This window comes from Mirounga angustirostris, unplaced genomic scaffold (genome assembly GCF_029215605.1).
Source record: "Mirounga angustirostris isolate CCGP_5_RB_7025 unplaced genomic scaffold, mMirAng1.0.hap1 SCAF_3, whole genome shotgun sequence".
Lineage (NCBI taxonomy): Eukaryota > Metazoa > Chordata > Mammalia > Carnivora > Phocidae > Mirounga > Mirounga angustirostris.
Window position 1 is genome coordinate 194,223,210 of NW_026991711.1, and position 18,450 is coordinate 194,241,659.

Sequence of the window (18,450 nt, forward strand, 5' to 3'; positions counted from 1 at the left end):
GGAAGACCCCAGGGCCAGGGGATACTGGAGAGAAGAAGCCCTGCTAATGGGAGACAGTGCCTGGGGATGACCTAGGGATAGGCCAGCAGGGGTTCAGGTGTCGGGCGGAGTCCCAGAGTGTTTCCTGTGCGTGGGAGGGCCACTAGCCTGCCAAGAGCGAGGAGGAGCTCCCGTGGCAAGAGGAGGCTGGACCGGGGTGGGAGGGTCTGTGAGGAAGAGCGGGGGGCGGGGGGCGGGGGGGGCCACCAGCAGGCCAAGGCAGGGCCTCCGTGCTGAGGAGGGGAGGGGGACTCGGGATGGACGGCAGGTGGCACCGACCCCCACCCGTGACCCCTCCCACCCCATGGTGTCCCCAACACCCCCTCCCCCATGGCCTCTCCCCCACCACCACCATTCTCCCTTTCCCACCTCCCCAGCCCCGTGGCATCCTCATCTGGTTTTCCAGCCAGACCAGTGGGAGGGGGAGGAGTTTCCCAGACCCGGTTTCTGGGAAGAAGGGAGCAGAAAGTGTCCATGGTGGCGGTGGCCACAGAAGTGTGGGTCCTCTCTCTGCTCAGCTCTGCAGAGAGTCTAGACTTGTGGCTGAGCCCAGGTTCCAGTCGCCTTGCTGGTTCCATCTCCCAGGTGCCTGGGGCAGGGCTGGGGCAAGGGAGGCCGTGGCCTTGGGCCGAACGTCTCAGGGGCTGGCGGCACCCGGTCAGGAGGACTAACTGGGCTTTGATGCAGTCTTTTACTACGGAAGCCAAGGCACCAATCCGCCATGAAGGGAGAATCGCCTTGTGCTGAGGGCGGCACGGGGGCCTGGCGTTCCTTTGCTTCGGGCTCCAGTATGGGGGGAGGGGAGGTCTTGAAAGACCAGTGTCCACCCAGCCCCCAGCCTGGCTCCGAAGGTGGCCCCCTGGCCAGCCCTCGGGGGCTCCGCTCAGGCTTCCCCTACCCCCCCCTGTGGAAAGGGCCAGGTCTCAGAGCAGACTGTCAGGCCGCCCTCCCCTGCCCGCTATGTGCTTCAGGCTGTGGGAGAGAAGCTGCCTCCCTTCCTGCCCCTCCTCCAGGCTAGCGTGTCCCTTCCCTGCCCGGCTAGCACCTGTCCCCCTTCCAGAAAGCCCTCCCATCTCCACCTCCTCCCACCTTCCAGGCCCAGCTCAAGGGCCGCCTCCTCCAAGAAGCCTCCAGTCCTAGCATGCCCTCTGTGAACGCCCGGGAGTCGGGAGTTGATGGGAGCGCATGACCCCTCTGTGGGAGGGCGCACCCACCTGGGTGGTCTGCCTCCCCATGCCGTGTCCCTCGCGGTGCCCAGGCGGGGGCTCCAAGGGTGGGCACGAAGAGGGAGCAGACCAGAGAGAGTAGAGTGAGGTCAGAGTGGATGCACATTTTAGCTGGGGGAGTCGACCCTGGGTGGGTCAAGGCTGCACAGCCCGCTGTCCTCAGGGCCCTTTGCCCTCTTCCTAGGCACTTTGTTTGACCCAGGTGGGCGGGGCATCGTTCTCACCACAGGAGGGGAGCTCGGGGAGGACAGGAGCGCCCAGAGTTTGCAGCGTTTCCTAGGCCTGCCTCTGGGCCACATCCAGCAGCCTCCCTGGAGTGACTCAGGCCCCCCCCCCGACCCCCGCTTACTTCCCTAGAAGCCTCGGCTCCACAGGGCAATGATGCATATTTTGTCATCAGCAGAGTCGCCCTGTGTCCTCCCACCCCAAGTGTCTGGAGGAGCGGAGGACCAGGAGGAAGGGGCAAGAAGGATCCTCGGCACAGGCTGCCCCATGGGTTCTGCAGGTGCGAAGCAGGAGAGGGAGCTGGGAGCCCAGCAGGGGTGGTGGTGGCCGGGAGGGCAGGTCTGCTGAGCGTGGAGCGCAGGCTTGGGGAGGCGCCCAGGGGCTCCCCCGTGGGGCTGGAGGGGCTGGCATGGGGGAGCCCGCAGCACGGTCACACAGAGGCCCCACCCACCCCATGGTCCCCTCAGGGCCGCCGCCAGCTGGTTAGGACGCTTCAGGAGGCCTTCCTGTGTGGCCCCCCACTGACGTGGCTGAGAGCGGGGGTCCCAGGGACGGACAGAGAGGCAGGGAGAGAAGGGGGAGCCACGCTGGGACCCCGGTCAGGCTGGACCAGGAAGGATGTGCCTGGGGCCACTGTGGTGGGGAAGGGTGGAGACAAGCCCCTCGTCAGGGGCCTCTGGGCAGGGGGCCCTGGTGGCAGGGTCTGGGGGTCGCCGCCCAGCCACTCCGTCCCCTGGGCCTCAGTTTCTACCTCTGTGAATGGGCAGCGGTGGTGGGAGCTCGCCCTCGCCCCTTGAAGCCTGTGCAGGGAGAGATGCTGGGGTGGACTGCGGGACCCATGTGGAGGCCCACAGGTGCATGGGGCTAAGTGGGGGCAGGGCCAGAGGCCTGGAGGAGCGGGGGGGCGGGGGGGCTGGTCTGGAGACCGGCTTCTGAGGAGGTGGGCCTGAGGAGGGGCAGCTGGGGGAGGGGCGGCAGGAGCAGAGCGGCAGGAAGTCACCTGTCTGGGGGCGTCTCCACATGTTGGTGGGTCAGCGGTCAGCGGTCAGCTGGTCAGTGGGGCATGGGCGCGGGCATGCCTGGGCATGTGGCCTTCCTGCCAGGACGCTGGCCCTGGAGGCAGGGACGCCGCCCCGCAGCCGCTGGGGGCCCAGCGCCGGGCTGCGCCCTCGTCCCCTCACTCTCCGGAGCTGGGGGCTGGGGAGGAGTGGTGTGGTCTTGCTCTCCTGGGCTGTTTCCTCACCAAACAGGCTGGTTCTCTGTCTAGGAAGGCGGCGCGGGCTCCCACTTCCTTTGCCAGAAACTACCCCAGGCAGCCCTGAGCTGACACAGGGGGCAGGCCCTGGCACCCCCACTCCAGCACCCCCACTCGGCTGTTGTCAGCCAGCCCTGCCCCCTGCCTGCCTTAAGCGGGGTGCAGTGGTGCAGGCCAGTCCCACTCTCCTACCTCAGACACCTGCACAAGTGTGGGGGGGGGGGTGACAGCTCAGCTGGGAAAACAGGCTAATTTCCGTCAGTACCAACCCTGGAGACAGGGGGCACAGAGGGCCGAGCGTGTGATGGGGGTTCAGAGGGGTGAGCGTGGTGGGGGCTCAGAGGGGTGAGCGTGGTGGTGGGGTCTCAGAGCGGGGGTGAGGGTATGATGGAGGGTCTCAGAAGGGGTGAGCATGATGAGCTTTGGAACATCAGGGGAGCGTCCCGATGGAGGAGCTCTGTGGAGATGATGATCTGGAAAGGGGAGCCCGCCTCCCTGAGTGTGGGGGGCGTCCAGCACGGGCAGCAAATGCAGAGTAACTCCGGGTATCCTCCAGGGCCAGGACCCCCACCTCGTTTGAGACTCTGAAACCCACTTTGTGGGCTGTGACCAGGATTTGAGAAACCAGAATAGGAAGTGTCTGAGGGCCGTATTCCCGCTATGGGGGCCTGTCCTGTGACACTTCCGTCTCACTCACACGCAACCGTGCTGGAGCCCGCGGATTCCTTGTGTGGGGTCCCGGCTCCAGAGGCCTCTACAGCGCTCGGGCCAGGGGGGCCCGCACCCCACTCTCTGCCCGACTTCCCACTCCCAGGGAGCCCCACAGACCGCAGGGAAGGCTGGCGGAGGCTGCGGAGTGCGCCCGCCTCCCGGACGCCACCACAAGCTTCTTTCAGGTCATTGCAAAGGTAGTTCAGCGCAGAATCGAGGGCGCCTTTCCCGGAGGGTGGGGAAGCTGACTGATCCCAGCATCAGGAAGGAAGCCGTGCTCTCAGGTGCTGCTGCCCTCCCCCCAGCCTCCCCCTGCAGGAAACTCAGAGCCTCTGGCTGCTGAGCCCTCACTGTGAGGGCCCTTCTTCCTGCGCTCCCTGCAGGGGAAGACCACAGACACGCTGTTCTGCCAGCTCTCCGAGGGCATCTACCTGGCCAACGGGCACATGAGCATCAGCCTGGTCACGGCCATCACTGTGGACCGCTACGTGGCCGGGCGTGCGGCACCCACTGTGCGCCCGGGGGCTCCGCTCCCCGCAGCAGGCGCGGCCGTGTGCACGGCGCTCTGGGTGCTGGTGGCCAGCTTGCTGGGGCTGCGCTGGGCCCTGGGGGCGCAGGAGGGCGGCTTCTGCTTCTCCAGCAGCTCCAACACCGCGGCCTTCTCACTGCTGGGCTTCTTCCTGCCGCCGGCCGTGCTGGTCCTCTGCTCTCTGTGCGTGGCCACTGCCCTGGACCAGAGGCCAACCACCAGCCCCGACCAGGCAGAAGCGACCCGGAGGGCCACCCACAACCTGGCCGTGTTCGTGGTCTGCTTCCCGCCCTTCTGCGTGGCGGCCTGAACACCGCGGCCATCCGCTACGCCTTCTGCATCACGGGCGAGCTCTCAGATGCCAACTACTGTCTGGACACCATCTGCTACTACTTCATGGCCAAGGAGTTCGGGAGGCATCTTCACTGGCCTCGATGCCCACTGCCAAGGTCCACAGAACCAGAACTCTCTCTGTGCGACCCTCGCCTAGGAGACCAGTCGTGGGCACATGGGCCAGGTCCCAGGCTCTCTGGGAGGTCCTGCCTGCTGGGGCATCCCTGAACTCGCTGTGGCCACTGGGCACGGTGCAGGTGGCCTGGCTGGGTGGAGAGGACCTGGCCACAGACCCCGCGGTGGTGTCACCCCAACCCCTGGGATGGAAGAGGGTCGGGACCAGGGCAGGAGGACTGAGGCCTGGGTGAGGCCAATCCCAGGAGCCCTGGGACGGGACCGACACTGCAGCGCCCAGAGTCCGGTACCCCTGGGCACTGGGGTAGATGCTTGCTCTGTGCCGTGAGGCCTCAGTGGGCAGCCTTCTGCTGCAGTGGGGCTGGAACAAAGCTGGCCCCCAGGCCTGGCCCTGGCCCTGTGTGCGTGTGTGCACGTGCTCCCCACACTTATGGTGGGAGGGCTGGGGCGTCTTCCTAGACGGCTCTCAAGGGCTCTCTACCTGGGGGCTCTCCTTGGGCCCCCCCGCCCACTCCCAGCCATCTGCAGGCCTCGCGGGGGCTATTTGCAGCTCCCGGAAGGGCCACGCTGACAGCCCGCTTTCCTCCCGCCAAGGAAGGGTCAGGACCCCTCGACCCCCTGTAGGGGCTGCACAGCTGCACTAGGCTGGGGGTGGGTTGGGGGCAGTGAGGAAGTGCAGGGACAGGCCAGGGTCTGTCGAGGGCACACTCCCCTCGGGCTTCCTTCAGGGAAGCTGGAAGACCCTGCCCGGTGGCCTCAGGGCCTGGCAGGAGTGTGGACGCCCAGGCTGGTGTGTGTTGCACCCACCTCTCCTCGGCCTCCCTGCACTCAGACCGGAACCACCAGAGCCTTCTAGAGGCCCCCTGTGGCGCCGGCCCAAGTTGGGCCTGGGCACCAGACAGCCACCCTGTGCTGCTCTTCCGCCCGTGTGCTCAGAGCCAGAAGGGAAGCCCTGTCTGCAGCCCTGTCCTGGCCTCAGGCGCCTGCCGCTGAGGCAGTCCTCAAGTCCCCGGGTCAGGGGGCGCTGCTGAGAGGGGCCCATGCTCGGGGAGGTCCACACTCAGGGGATCTCTGCTCGGGGGTGGAGCACTCAGGGAGCGCATGCAGCTCGAATCCACTGCTGTCCTAGCCTGGGGCTCAGATGCTCCCCCCCCCCGCCGCTGGGGACCCCCTCCCTTTATCACCTTGGGTAGGTAGTGCCTACCCTGCCCACCGACGTGCACCAAGGGCCGGGCGGGCCGCGTTCTGTCCTGAGAAAGCATAAAGATGTCCAGGCGTGTCCAGTGGAGCAGGGCTGAGAGGAGCAGGGCAGGTGTGAGCAAGGGCAAGGCTGCGATGGACCTCTCCCCGCCCCCCCGCAGGCAGACCACCTCCCTCTCCTGCCCCCATCCTGCGCCCCCACACAGGCGCCGGCCCTGGGACTAGGAGCCCCAACCTCCTCCCAGGCTCCCCACGACCCCCCACACCCCTCACCCCATCCAGTGCTCCCCACCCTCGTCCTCCTGCCGGCACTTCCTAGGCTGGCACCCGGCCTCTCATCACAACCCTGCCCTTCCAGGGGCATGGCCAAGTGGACAGTTCCTAGGCTGTGACCTCTACTGCCCTGACCCTCCAGGGTTCTCCTTTTCTAAGGGACCACAGAGTCCGGAGAAGGTTTCTCACCGTAGGGTGGGATGACCACTGGGCTGAGCAGCGAGCCAGGGCCGGGTGTAGACGTCCAGGGCCGTCCTCGGCCAGATTTGGGGATCCAGGGAGAGAGGCAGAGTAGGGCCTGGGCTCCGCTTCGCCCCCTGCCCCCCGCTCAGCATTGTGGGGGGAGGGGGACGCCCAGTGGCCAGTGTGGAGCAGCCATGGAGGAACAGAGCTTTAGACCAAAGGTTGACAGGCGGGTGACAGGAGCTTCCCAGAGCCTGGGTTAAAAACTCGGAACCTCGCTCTGGGCTCCGCGGGCAGTGGAACCTGCACAGGTGGGGGCTGAGCTTGGCCATGTTTTTGCGTGCGCCCGCCAGGGCTGTCCTTGCAGGGGCGGAGGAAGTGAGGGTGGGTGGCGGAGACCTCTGCGGGGTCTCCTGGTGGCGGCCTGGTGCTGCTGGGTGGCGGGGAGGCCGGCCATGCTCCGAGGTCACCAGCCTCCTGAGGTGCACACTGCCCCACCTTGCCGGCCCCCGTCCATGGCTGGGAGATGGGATGTGCGCACCTCTGTCCCTCAGGCCTCTCCGGGCTCCCAGTAAGGGCAGGCGGCTGGACTTGCATGGACTTCCGGAAGGAACGAGAAAAGGAGCAGAGGCAAAATCACAGATGGGAAGCATCCAAAGAACAGACTTCTGAACCCGAATCATGGCCCACACACTCTGAGAGGCTTCTGGGCTGGGCCGGACCGAGTGGAAGAGTCTCTCCCTAACGCCCCCCACCCTGGCCTAGAGGCCTCAGGGGCCAGTCTGGCACACGGAGCAGGTCCGGGCTCACCGTTAATTAGCAAGCCACAGGCACCTGAAAGCGGATTCACTTCGCGGCTGCATAAACAGGAATATAGGGCCCAGAATGTGGGAGGGCACCGCTTCATTCTCCCCCCGCGAGGATCACACCTAGGGTATTTTTTCTGGCCAGGGACACTGGCCTGTAGCGCGCCCTAGTCACCTGGGAGGGGGTCTGGAGGGTACGGCCGAGGGCTTGGCAGTAGCCAGAGGAAGTGTGAGCAGCAGATGAGTGAGGTGCTCCCAGAGGCAGGTGGCGTGTGCGATCTCCGAGGAGCAGACAGGTCTGGGTGGCTGTGGAGTGCAGAGCCACAACGGGGAGGGCCCCAGAGAACTGCCCAGGACCAGGCCGTGTGCGACCAGGTCACTGGGTGAGAGGCAGGATGTAAGCGTCCAGGAATCTCCATACAGAGCAAGGTGCTCCTGGGGAGGCCACGTCACTTGATTCCTACTAGGCCGTATGTCGTCGGCGATGTCTGGTGTCTCTGGCTCTTTCCTCTGGGGCAGTTTGCTTCTCGGTGAAGGCTCTCTCTTCCTGTCCCTGTTGGGGGTTGAAGCCTGGCCGCAGCAGGTCTCGGGAGAAGGTAGTCTGAGGGAGGCCAGCCATCAGCGGGCAGAGCTGCCCTTGGTCTCCTGTTCTCGGGGACCCACCTGCTGCGGTGCCCCAGAGGAACTCTTCCTGAGAACACGTGCCCATCTTCTACGGGGCAAGGGCGTATCAGCCAGAGACAGTGCTAGAGCGAACGGGGTTCTGCGGGGTGTGGGGGCTGCTGCCCAGCCTCCAGCTCAGCCCCCTGCAGCTGCAGGGCAGGGTTTGGGGCACCGCAGGGAGGGGGCAGCGGAAGGCGGAGTCGAGCCGACCGGAAGGTCAGTACTTCAGGAAACTACTGCCCCCATTTCCCAAGCTTCCAGAAGTCTCAGAGATGGAGGCTTGCATGCAGGGGCATCCCGGGGAGTGCTCTTGGGAACCCCACCCATAACGGGGCTGGCAAAGTGGACTGGGCCGAGGGAGCAGCTTCTGTGCCCGTGGGGTGCTCTGTGCAGAGAAGACCACGCAGCTGACCACACAGGTTACCATGGACGCGCTGCCTCTGAGGCACGCACCACTTGTTGAAGGCAAGTCTGGAGGGGCCTTGGGCTGTGAACTCTGGCAGCGCGTGTCTTGGTCATGACGGGGGGACCCCAGCAGCACCCCACGGCATCCACTACCACCTGCCACCCTGTCAGGCCGGGTGCCTGGACCCCTGAGCTGCAGCCTCCCGAGGCTGCGGGGGTGGGTCTCCGGGTCGTCCAGCCCTGAACGGGGCAGGCTTCCTGTCCGGGGTCTCCCCAGCCAGTGCCAGGGACGGTGCACAGGTGGGGGGCACCACCTGGCCAAAACGGGCCTCCTGGAAGCCGCACGCAGGCCCTCCTCCACCCCGTGTGAGGCCGGTCTCTGCAGGCTGGGGGCGCCCTCGCTCCCAGCCCTGAGCTCTCTGGGCAGCTGCAGAGGCGGCCCAGGGCTGTGGTCAGGAAGTAACGCTGTGCAGGGTGTCACGAAGAGCAGGCAGACGCAGAGAGAGCCAGGCACACGGCGGGTCTGGCTGTGCAGAGGGTGGCCCAGCCCAGCGCCCTGAGGCCCCAGCCATCCCAGACTGGTGAGTCCACCCACAGCCTGCCGTCCCCCTGCTGTCCCCTCCATGAGCCCTGTCCTGCCCTCACCCTGCTGGCCACCACAAAGGGCTCGCAGGAGCAGGGCCCCAGGCTGGCCTGCATCTGGCCCCGGGCTTCCCACGTGAGGACCGTGCCGAGCTCCAAGCCCAAGCAGGCATAGGGCAAAGGCTGGGGGGACAGTTAGCCTCTGACTGAGGTAAGATAGTGGGGGGGGAGCAGTGGGGGACAGAGGTAGAGCCGGGGGACAGAGATGGGGAGGCAGTGGGGGGCAGTGGGGGACAGAGGTAGAGAAGGAGGAGGAGAGAGAATGGGGGAGATGGGGGTAGGGTAGGGGGAGAGCTTTTGGTGGGAGGAAGGGGAAAGGAGGGCCCCAAGGAGGAGGGTAGACAGTGAGAGGGAGGGCAGAGAGGGGTGGCTGGGATGAGGGAGACACACAGACACAGAAGCAGGGAGACCAACAGAAAGGAGAGAAGACAGGGTCAGCCTGGGGATCCCACTGCTCTCCTGATGGGCCGGGGGTGCTCCCTCTCTGCAGACTGGCCTGTGGCCCCTGCCAGAGGGGCGTAGGGGCCCCACTCCATGGGCCATGGGCCGATGGTCCTTGGACAGGGCCACAGGATGTCAGGGGGCAGCGGGGGGGAGTAAAGTGGCAGAGGTCTTGGGCTGAGCTAAAGCCTCTGGTGGAGAAGCCCAGAGAGGAGCCCCCACAGAGCTCCCTTCCATGGCAGGGGGCCACTGTCCACACCCTGGAATCTAGTCCCTCTGGACGGGGCAGGGGAGGTGGCCTCAGTGGAGCTTCTTGGGGTCAAGAGAGGGAGGCCTTGGGGCTGTAACGGGAAGTGGGGGAAGGGGGGAGGGGGGGAGACAGAGAGCAGGGTGGTAGAGGAGGGGCGGGACCACAGCAGCATTTCCCTCCCTGCCCCCAGGTGAAGCTGGTCACCCTGCGTGGCCAGAGCCCCCACTGGCTCCCCACCGCCTGTCAGGCCGTGCGCCCCGATGGCCTCCGGGAACAGCTCTCATGGCTGCATAGCTGACCCGGGCGGGCGCGTCCTGTCCCAGGTTAGCAGGGTCTCCATCTGCTTCATCTTGGCTCTGGGGCTGCCGCTCAACGGCCTCGGGCTCTGGGTGTTCTGCTGCCGCCTGCGCAGGTGGACGGAGACCCGCGTCTACATGGCCAACCTGGTGGTGGCTGACTTCCTGCTGCTGCTGAGCCTGCCCGGAGTCCTGCACATGCTGGGCCAGGAGCAGGGGCACCAGGAGGGCCCTCTGTGCAGGGTTCTGCAGAGCTTCTACCATGTCAACACCTACATGAGCATGTGCCTCATCACGGCCATCGCCGTTGACCGCTACACCGCCCTGAGCTTTCCCCTGCGGGCCCAGGCCTGGCGCAGCCCCCGCCAGGCCGCCCTCACCTGCCTGGCCCTCTGGCTGCTGGTCTTTGGGACTGTGGCCCTGGTAGCGTCCTCGCTCCCCGCAGACGAGAACTTCTGCTTCGGGCAGGGACATAACCGGGGCACCAAGCCCCTTGCCTTCTCCCTGCTGTTCTTCTTCCTCTCACTGCTCATCCTCAGCTTCTGCTCGGGGCAGGTGCTCTGGCGTCTGCTCCGCGAACGCACGCGGGCGCCGCCCCAGGAGTCTGGCCGCATCCTCAAAGCCCGCCGTGTAGTGGCCACCAACCTGGCCACCTTCGTGCTCTGTTTCCTCCCACTGCACGTGGCCTTGATGGCCAAGCTTGTGGCCAAGTGGACAAGTGCAGCCCGCCCCACCGTCCAGAGCATCACTGACTTCGTCCAGGTGGCCGCCCGCATGGCCAACGCCAACTGCTGCCTGGATGCCATCAGCTACTATTTTGTGGCCACAGAATTCCAGGAAGAGGTGGGGGCCATCCTCAGAATGCCCTGGCGTTTCTGGGGACGGATGCGGGGCGCTCCTGCAGGTGACCACCCTGACCTGGCCGTCCGCGGGGGGCGGGGGGCAGCTGAGGAGAGCGATGCAGGAGGGGCCCCACACATGGCCCTGCAGCAGGCAGCTCAGGGCCCCCTGGGTCCCCCACAAGGCAACTCTTTCCCCTCCTCCATGGCATCCACAAGAAGGAGCCTCCCTGCTCACAGTGTGACTTTGGATTTATGAGTCCTGGAGATGGGGCTATTGCTCAGCAAGGAGAATTTAAGCAAGGAATTAAAGGATCACCACCAGATCGCCACCAGATCTTTCTTCTCCCAGCTCTGCTGGCTTAGCCCCTTGGGCTGCTTCCTTCGCAGCGTGCACCCCCTCCCCCAACCCCAGCCCTCAAGCTCCAGGATGCAGGGTGACCCTGACCTACGCCAGGCTGACCTCCAACCTCTATGCTCCACCCCTGCGGGTACTCAGGAAGGGAAGGACCCTCTGAGTACCCAGGTAGCACTCCTTGGCAAGTACTGAGGAGGGTGTTTAAAAAACCACATTTTTCTGTGTCACCTATAGATTATGATTAGACACCAAAATCTATCAAAGTTCCAAGGTCTCTCTTCAGGTCCGTAACCACTGCAGACAGAAACCCCTAGATCCCAGGGCTGAGGGACGCCAGGCTCTAAGTGTAGGGATGTTTACAGAGACACAGCCACTAATTAAGTTCAAAGACATTCCTTTGTAAAAAATGTTCAGTTGTGTTTCTGAAGAGCATCATAGAGGCCCAGTCCTTACTTTTGGGGTGCTTCTCGGGGCCCCTTGTCCCACCACACACTTCACACCTCCCAGCACCACTGGCAGCCCCCATCCTCCCACTCTGGGCCAGGCCCGTGGACACCCGCGGGCTGAGCTGAGGGGCCTGATGGCCGCTCTGTTAGCGGGGGACAGGAGGGGCTCTCCCCACAACACTTGGCCATCAGGATGTGTCCACTGGGCTGGGGCCCGAGGGCATAGCTGGGAATGGAGTTTCAGGATCAGCACAAACACCTCCACTGAGAAGCGGAGGCAGGAGACAGCCCTGAGGGACCCTTGCTGGAGACTGGGGTCCCCAAACTGGGCCCGAGGAAGCAGAAGGAGGTGCTCCCAAGAGCCTCAGGTGACTAGAGGGAGAATGGGAGACCCAGACCCCTGTCCCCTTCCCTCCACCCTGCTCCTCTCCCCTCTCCCTCTCCCACCCACCCCTGCCACCTGCCCCGGCCTCCTCAGAGCTGTCTGCCTGGCAGGGCAGTCTGGGGGCCCTCCTGGGCATGCCCCTGGCCACACAGGCAGAATGAGAGCAGCTGGCCTCCAGGCTGTGCCCCAGCTGGACCTGTTACCTGCAGTGCCACCAGCTTCCAGGTGACGGAGATGCACGTCCTGACTCTGGGACAAAGCAGCAGGGCCCTGTACCTGCACAGTGGTCAGTCCCATTCTGCGAGTGCACCAATGCCCTGGCCTTCTGCTGCCTGCAGACCCGGGCTCACGGGGCCTCCCTGGGCTCCCTGACCTCTGGCAGAGGCTCACCTTCCCCCCACCGGCAACACACCCTTGTTCCGGTCAAGGATGGCCAGTCGGCGGGTGCCAGAGAGGCCGTCTGTGTGGCCGAGGCTGACGGTGGCATCACTGCCCGTGGCCACCGCTCCAGCAGCCATCCTGTCCGGGGCCCACGTGCAGAGCTTCTTGCGGTGACAGGAGGGCAGCCACAGTCACGGCCCCTCTGTCCTCTTGGGGCAGCCAGCTGGCTGACGGGGGGAAGTCAGGCCTGGGCCGCATCTCCCCCTCCCACACAAAGAAATCGTAGGGCATGAAGTCCACCCTACCTGGTCTGACCCTGACCACCAGTGCATGGGGAAGGGGCTCGTGAAAGGGGATCCCACTGCTCTCCTGATGGGCTGGGGGTGCTCCCTCTCTGCAGACTGGCCTGTGGTGCCTTGGAAGAGAACCCTGAGCGGGAGCGACCCATGGAGGCCCGATCCTCCATCTCCACCTGTCCAAGCACCCTCAGGGCAGCGGTGCAGTCTGGCTCAGGGAGGCAGCCACCCCCTCTGAGCCCACTGGTGCAGCCACCCTCCCCGGCCAGTGCTGCCCTTCACCCAGGGAGCCCAAGTCCCACTCTGGGGAGATGCGTGTGGTGGTCCAGAGAGGTAGGGCTCTTGCTCCTTGGGGCTCCAGCTGTTGGCAAACACGTGGGAGGCACATGGGCTCACCCACTTCTCCAGCACCCCGTTAAGGCCCCTTCCCCCCAGGAGCAGCCCCCTGGAGTCTAGCTTGCAGGGCTGATCCCTTTGAGACCCAGGCCCTCCCAGCCTGGGGGTAGTGTTGGGGCACAGCAGGCTGGGGGGCCACCATGGGGAACAGGGAACTTGCCAGAGTCTCCTGAACACTTTGAGCATCGCTTTCCAGCTTGAGGCAGAAGGGGCTCCAGTGCTGACCTATCCACCAACAAGGTATACAGGATCTGCCATGTGGCAGATACTGGTCTAGGCGCCCCGAGCCTCACAGGGTCCCACGGAGGGGCGGGGAGGGGAGAGGCTGGGAAGTGGGCCAGGCTGGATCACAGAGGGCCTTGCAGGGGAAATGCAGGGCTTGGGGGGTGTTCTGAAGGTGGCGGGGGGGCGGGGGGCGCCCAGAGGGGTTTGCATCAGAGGAGTGAGGATTGTGGCCGTGCTGCAGGTGGGGGACTGGATGGCAGGGCCAGAACGTCAATGGGGCACCAGGGTGGCATGGTGGGGGCTGGGACTGTGATGGGTTCCGGGATCAGGATGGAGTGTTCAAGCCATCACGGGAGTGCGGGACCTTGATGACCGCCAGCCATGGGAGGCCTCAGTGCAGTGCTGTACAGTAGCGTGCCTAAGGAGGACGAGCGGGGCTTCCCGGAATTAGGGTGACCCCGTGCAGGCGCGGAGGGGTGTGAGGGCCAGGAGGAAGCAGGGGCAGGCACAGGCTGGGGACCCAGGCAGCGAGGAGGCAGATGGGACCCTCTGCCCTCAGGGAAGCGCTCTCTGGAGAAGGGGGCGGGACTGACCAAGGGGCCTGCTGTGTCCCCTCTGTCTCAGGGACACGCCCCCACCTCCCACCCCCAGGTATCCGCTGTGGCGTCTTTGCGCTTCATTCAGCAGAGCTCTTCCGCACCGCTCCACAAGCCTTCACCCGCTCGCCCGCAGGGGCGGGGCCAAGCAGTCAGGGCCCCGCCCCAGACACGCCCCGCCAGCCCGGGCCACGCCCACTCCCCGCCCCCAGGCCGCGCCACGCCCCTCCGCGCCCAGGGCCCCGCCCAGCCCGCCAGCCCCCTCTCCCTCCTCGCTGGTGGGTCGACCCGGGTCATCCCCCTTAACGGTTGCGCATTGGGTGGGGCTGGGGCTGGCTGGTCCAATCCCTTGCTCTTCCCGAAAGAGAACGAGGGGGCGGCCCTTAGCCCTGGGCGCCGGGGGCGAAGGGTCAGGTGCTGTCTTCCCGGACTGGGGAGACCCGCCACCCCTCCCCGACTTGCCTTTCCCTTCTCAGCGACGCCAGCCAGGACTGAGGTTTTAGGTAATCTATGGAGGGAACACCCAAGTCAACAGGGACGCCAAAGTGCAAACAGGTCGTGCGGGGTGCTGGGGGGGTCGTGCGGGGTGCGCAGGGCAGGGTTCTGGGGCTTCAGTCTTGTCCTGCGGTCCCCTGACCCTCCCGGGGGTCCCCCGCTCCGGGACTGGCTTAGTCTTCTCGGGCCGCTGTCACGGACACCGCAGACTGCGTGGCTTGGAAGCATTTCTCTCTCACTGTTGTGAGGCTGGAGGTCAGGCATCGGGGTGCGTCGGGGTCGGGGCTCCGTGCCTCCTGGTGCGGCCGGCCTTCTCACGCTGTCCTCACGCTGAGGGGCCGGCTTGCGCTGGGGGGGCTCCACCCTCATGACCTCTTCACCTCCCAAAGTTCCCCCCTCCTAATCCCATCCATCTCAACACAGGAATTGGGGAGGGGGGCCATTCAGACCCCAGCAAGGAGTAGGTGGTGTGTGTAAGCCCCTGGAACTTGCCTGGCCCACAGCTGGCGTCCCAAAGTGTTGGCATCCAGAGGGGACTGCAAGCCCCCCAGACCAGCTGCACCTGGAGAGTGAGGTGCCCACCCTGCCATTTTCCAAACTGAAGCCTAGGGTCCCTGCCCTCTGGCCCGGTCACACCCAGGAGCACCCTGTCCAGGTATCCTACCAGCAAAAGACGGATCTATTTGAGAATAGCACAGAACGACGAGCCAGCACGAGAGACCCACGGCAAGCCGCAGGCGAGTCCGGAGAGCAGGGCAGAGGCCCTCTTTTATGGGGGGGCGGGGGGGGCGAGGGGGCGGGCCCTTCTAAACCAGAAGTCCATTGGAGTACGCTGGGAGCTGCGTGTGTAGCGGCTTCTCATTGGCTGGGACGCGACGGTCTCTCATTGGCTGGGCTGTTGTCGGGGGCGGAGGAAACCTGCCTGCCTCCTGCTAGGACCGGAAGGTATCCATCCACCTGCTCGGCCCCTCTCCTCCTCTGGTGGGCGAAAACCGCTCTAAAGCCCGGGTGCACAAGGGACGCCGTTTGGGACTTCTTTTAAGTCAGCATGACTGTGTATAACCTTTGCTTAAACCACAAACCTGGTTTATGGCCCACCAAGCATCCTTGGTACACCTGCTTTGTGAGTGAGTAGCCTAAAGGCAAACCGTCTCGTCCTTAACATAGGGATCCGTGCTGCTCCTCCCGGCATTCCTTGACCTTAAAACTCATGATTCCGGCCCATGTGTTAGTCTATAATCTTTTTGAACTTTTACAAGACTGTACCTCTGACCTACTGATTTGTGGCTCTTTAGGTAAAAACTGTTCATTGTCTGGAACACTTTCTTCCCTGTGAAGATCGTGTTTCCCGGGCAGCTGTCCTAACCTGGGCTTGAATAAAACTGTTTTCTTCTCGTATTAGTGTTCTTTCTGGCCAGTTGGCATTGTCACCTGTTGGGTCTGCCGTTGACAACCAGTGCTGGGCACGAGAGTTCCCCCTGCTGGCCACCGGACACGCTAACCGAGGTTCCCACTTGCCACACTCCTCTCGCCTCTCCTCCAATTTTTACTCCTAGCTGCCCCCTTCTCAGCCCACCGCAGCCTCTGGAAGCCTGCCTGCCACTGCCCTGTTGGCCTCTGCCCAGGAGCCCAGTGAGCCTGTGCAGGATGGCTCTTGGTCCGGCAGTCAAACATAATAAAATTAAATAAAAAAAAAAAGAGAATGTGGTCCTTGATCCCGGCTGCAGGAGTGCAAATTCAGGGGGCGCGCCTACCAGCCTGTTTCCTCTCTGCCTCAGTGTTCTCGCTTGTAGCCTGAGGACCCTCAGATCCTGGGTCACCTCTAACATTTGTGAAGCCCAGGACATTGATGTAGGAAAGACGTTAGGGTTCGAAGCTTACAGCCAAGAAAGAATTCTTGAGATGTCTTTGGTGCAAACAGGTGGTTTTATGAAAGCACGGGGACAGATGTGTGGGTGGGAAGAGCTGCACCAGGGTCATGAGGCCCATTATATGCTTTCAAGTTGGGAGGGGGTTAGGGACAGTGTAAACCTCCCATGTATTTTGGCAACGAGGTTTCCAGGACCTTGAGGGGGCTAGCTCTTGTTGGGAAAATGTCATTTATTACCGTCTAATAAAACCTGAGTCATGAGACCCTTCAGATGTATATCGGTGGGTCATGTGCTCGGGGGATGATTGCCAACATGTATCTTGGTGGGTAGGGATAAAGGAAGTTTCCAAAGGAATTTTTATGTTTTAAAGTGGACTTACAGGATCCTAGGGGTCAAGGTAAGGTTGCCTTTTGCCCTTAGCAAAGTATCAACATCCAGGCAGGTGAGTCACTAGAGGAAGGTCACTCTGCCTGTTTCAAGGACTTGCCCATGGTCTGTGGGTAGTAAGGAAATTTAGTAATTTTTCTTCTGCCTCTATTTCCCACATCAGACATGACCACAGTTGGAGACCCACATGCTTGTCTAAGTATTTAAAGCTTACATCTGTGCTTTGAAGCCTGGCCTTGGTGCCTGCCCCAGCCCCCTGCCCCCCATCGACCCCCTGCTCCGCCCCAAGCCCTAGATCACAGGGCTGAGGAGCTGGCCTCTCCCTGGTCCAGCCCTGGGAGTCCGAGCCATAGCACCATCTGTGGGACCAGGCCAGGACTCCTGGGGTGACTCCTGAGCCGGGGACAATAGGGGGCCTTCATGGGCACTCCCTTAGCCATCCACAGGATTTCTAGGAATCCTCCAAACAGCTAACATAAGCAGAGGACAGGGCAGGCCCATCCTGCCCGTGCTCTCTTTGAGTGGCTCTGAGAAACAGCCTCTGCACTTGCTGGGAGGCCCTGTGGGTCCAGGCATTGCAGGCTTTGGTCCCTCTGTCTGTGACATTGAGGTCAGTCCAAGAGGCTGGCCAGCTGGTCACCATCTCCCTGCCAAAATGCCGAGTGGCTCTGCCTCAGACTTGGGGAAGTGTGGCCGGGCCTGGAGAGCCCCGCGACAGGGCTGCCGTGGGCTGGATGCGAGAAGCTGTTAGAGGGAGGGGTGGCCACCCACAGTATGCAGCGGGGGTTCCTTTGATAAAACAGCCACCTGTGTGGAGGCTGCAGCCAAAGCCCAGGAAGATGGTTTACCGCTGCGGTGGATTGGGGGGGGTGGGGGGGCGCATCCCAGGAAAAACTGGGCCAACGGGGGCCTCTCAGCTGCGAGCACCAAGGAAGGACTCAGCAGAGGATTTGGGCTGTGGGAGTGATTTAGGGCAGGGTGGGGTGGGCAAGAGTTTGCGGATGGCGGGGCAGCCCGACGGCGTCTCCTCTCCAGCCCTCAGCCGGGAAGGTGGGTGGCGTGAGGCTGGCTGCCGCCCTCAGTGGACAACAAGGAGCGGTCGTCCGCGTGGGCCGGTGGGCGACGCCGGGTCATGCTGGCCGGGGCCGCGTATCCTTGTCTTGTTTTCCTCCCAGACATAGAGACCGCTCTGCGAAGGCTGACATTCCGTGGGGTCGCCTGCAGCACCGGGACCGCGACGGCTCAGCAGAGGGGGGCCGCTTTTCTCTCTCGCCGCCCCTCTGCCCGTGGGTCTGTGAGACCAGATGTCTGTGGTGTCGCCGCCGCCCTTCATGGGCGTCTGCTTTGTGGCAAGACGGCCCGGGTCCGGGGGCAGCAGCGGTGCAGGCAGTCATCAGCCGCGAAGTGCCCGCCAGCCACGGGCCACGGCCACGGGCCACAAAGCCGAGGGAGGCCAATGGTCAGCACACTTTCCTACAAAGGGTCAGAGTTCATATTTTCAATCTCCTTTGGCTCTTGCCGGCTCCGCCCGCAACACTGGGTGGGCAACGCCAGTGGGCAAGGTCATGTGCCAACAAAGCTCTCCTGACAGGGGGCGGCAGCGGGCTGGAGTCGGCGAGGGCCGCCCGCCCCCTCGGCCTGCCCAGGACCCGGCGGGCGATGGCGGGCGGGCTGCAGACGCGGGCGGCTTCTTCTGTGAGCCCGTTCCCCACGGCCCTGGAACGGAAGGATCCCCCGGAGCTGCGGCGGGGGCCCGAGGGTGGCAGGTCTTCTGGGTGGAGGTGGCAGCCCCTGGACTTCTGCCCGGATGCCCCCCCTGGCACAGGGACGCTGGTAGCATGGGGCACCCCCGAGCTCCCTCTCCCCAGGGGCAGCTCAGTACAAGTATAGGGTTCCTTTAGGGTAGAGTCCACTTTTCCAACCCCGTTGAGGTTTGGGATGAAAATACGAGGGAAATTTAAGTGTCAAGTGTGATCTGGGGACGGGACTCTACCTTTCGAAGTATTTGAAGGAACAGCTGTTAAGCGTATGTCGACCGGTTCCAAGTACAATCACAGGGGCGAGTGGTAGGGAAACAGCGGGACAGACAAGGGTCCAGCTACAGGAACGTAGGCCTGCCGTCCTGGGGAGCCACCCTGGAGTGGAGCAGCGGGGGGCCGGTAG

General features: G+C 64.0%; 2 protein-coding genes across 2 annotated transcripts; both read left to right on the forward strand.

Annotated features, from left to right (window-relative positions):
- Positions 1-760: 760 nt before the first annotated feature.
- Positions 761-8,767, forward strand: GPR35 (G protein-coupled receptor 35). Its single transcript, XM_064585847.1, is given in 7 exon segments — positions 761-827; positions 3,814-3,950; positions 3,952-3,997; positions 4,000-4,284; positions 4,287-4,394; positions 4,397-4,441; positions 4,444-8,767. Coding segments are annotated over 7 exon segments (720 nt in total). The 3' UTR covers positions 4,476-8,767.
- An 809-nt stretch (positions 8,768-9,576) lies between these two features.
- LOC123838440 (G-protein coupled receptor 35-like) lies at positions 9,577-10,892 on the forward strand. Its single transcript, XM_045867423.1, has 2 exons — positions 9,577-10,455; positions 10,842-10,892. Exons 1-2 carry the CDS (start codon positions 9,577-9,579, stop codon positions 10,890-10,892), a joined length of 930 nt encoding a protein of 309 aa, XP_045723379.1.
- The last annotated feature ends 7,558 nt before the right edge of the window (positions 10,893-18,450 follow it).

What these genes read in the sequence shown, in the direction of transcription:
- LOC123838440 (XM_045867423.1), top strand. Translation starts at nt 9,577, where the DNA reads ATGGCCTCCGGGAACAGCTCTCATGGCTGCATAGCTGACCCGGGCGGG. An exon ending in CCACAGAATTCCAGGAAGAG is followed by an intron (nt 10,456 to 10,841) that starts GTGGGGGCCATC and finishes CTTCCTTCGCAG; the next exon opens with CGTGCACCCCCTCCCCCAAC.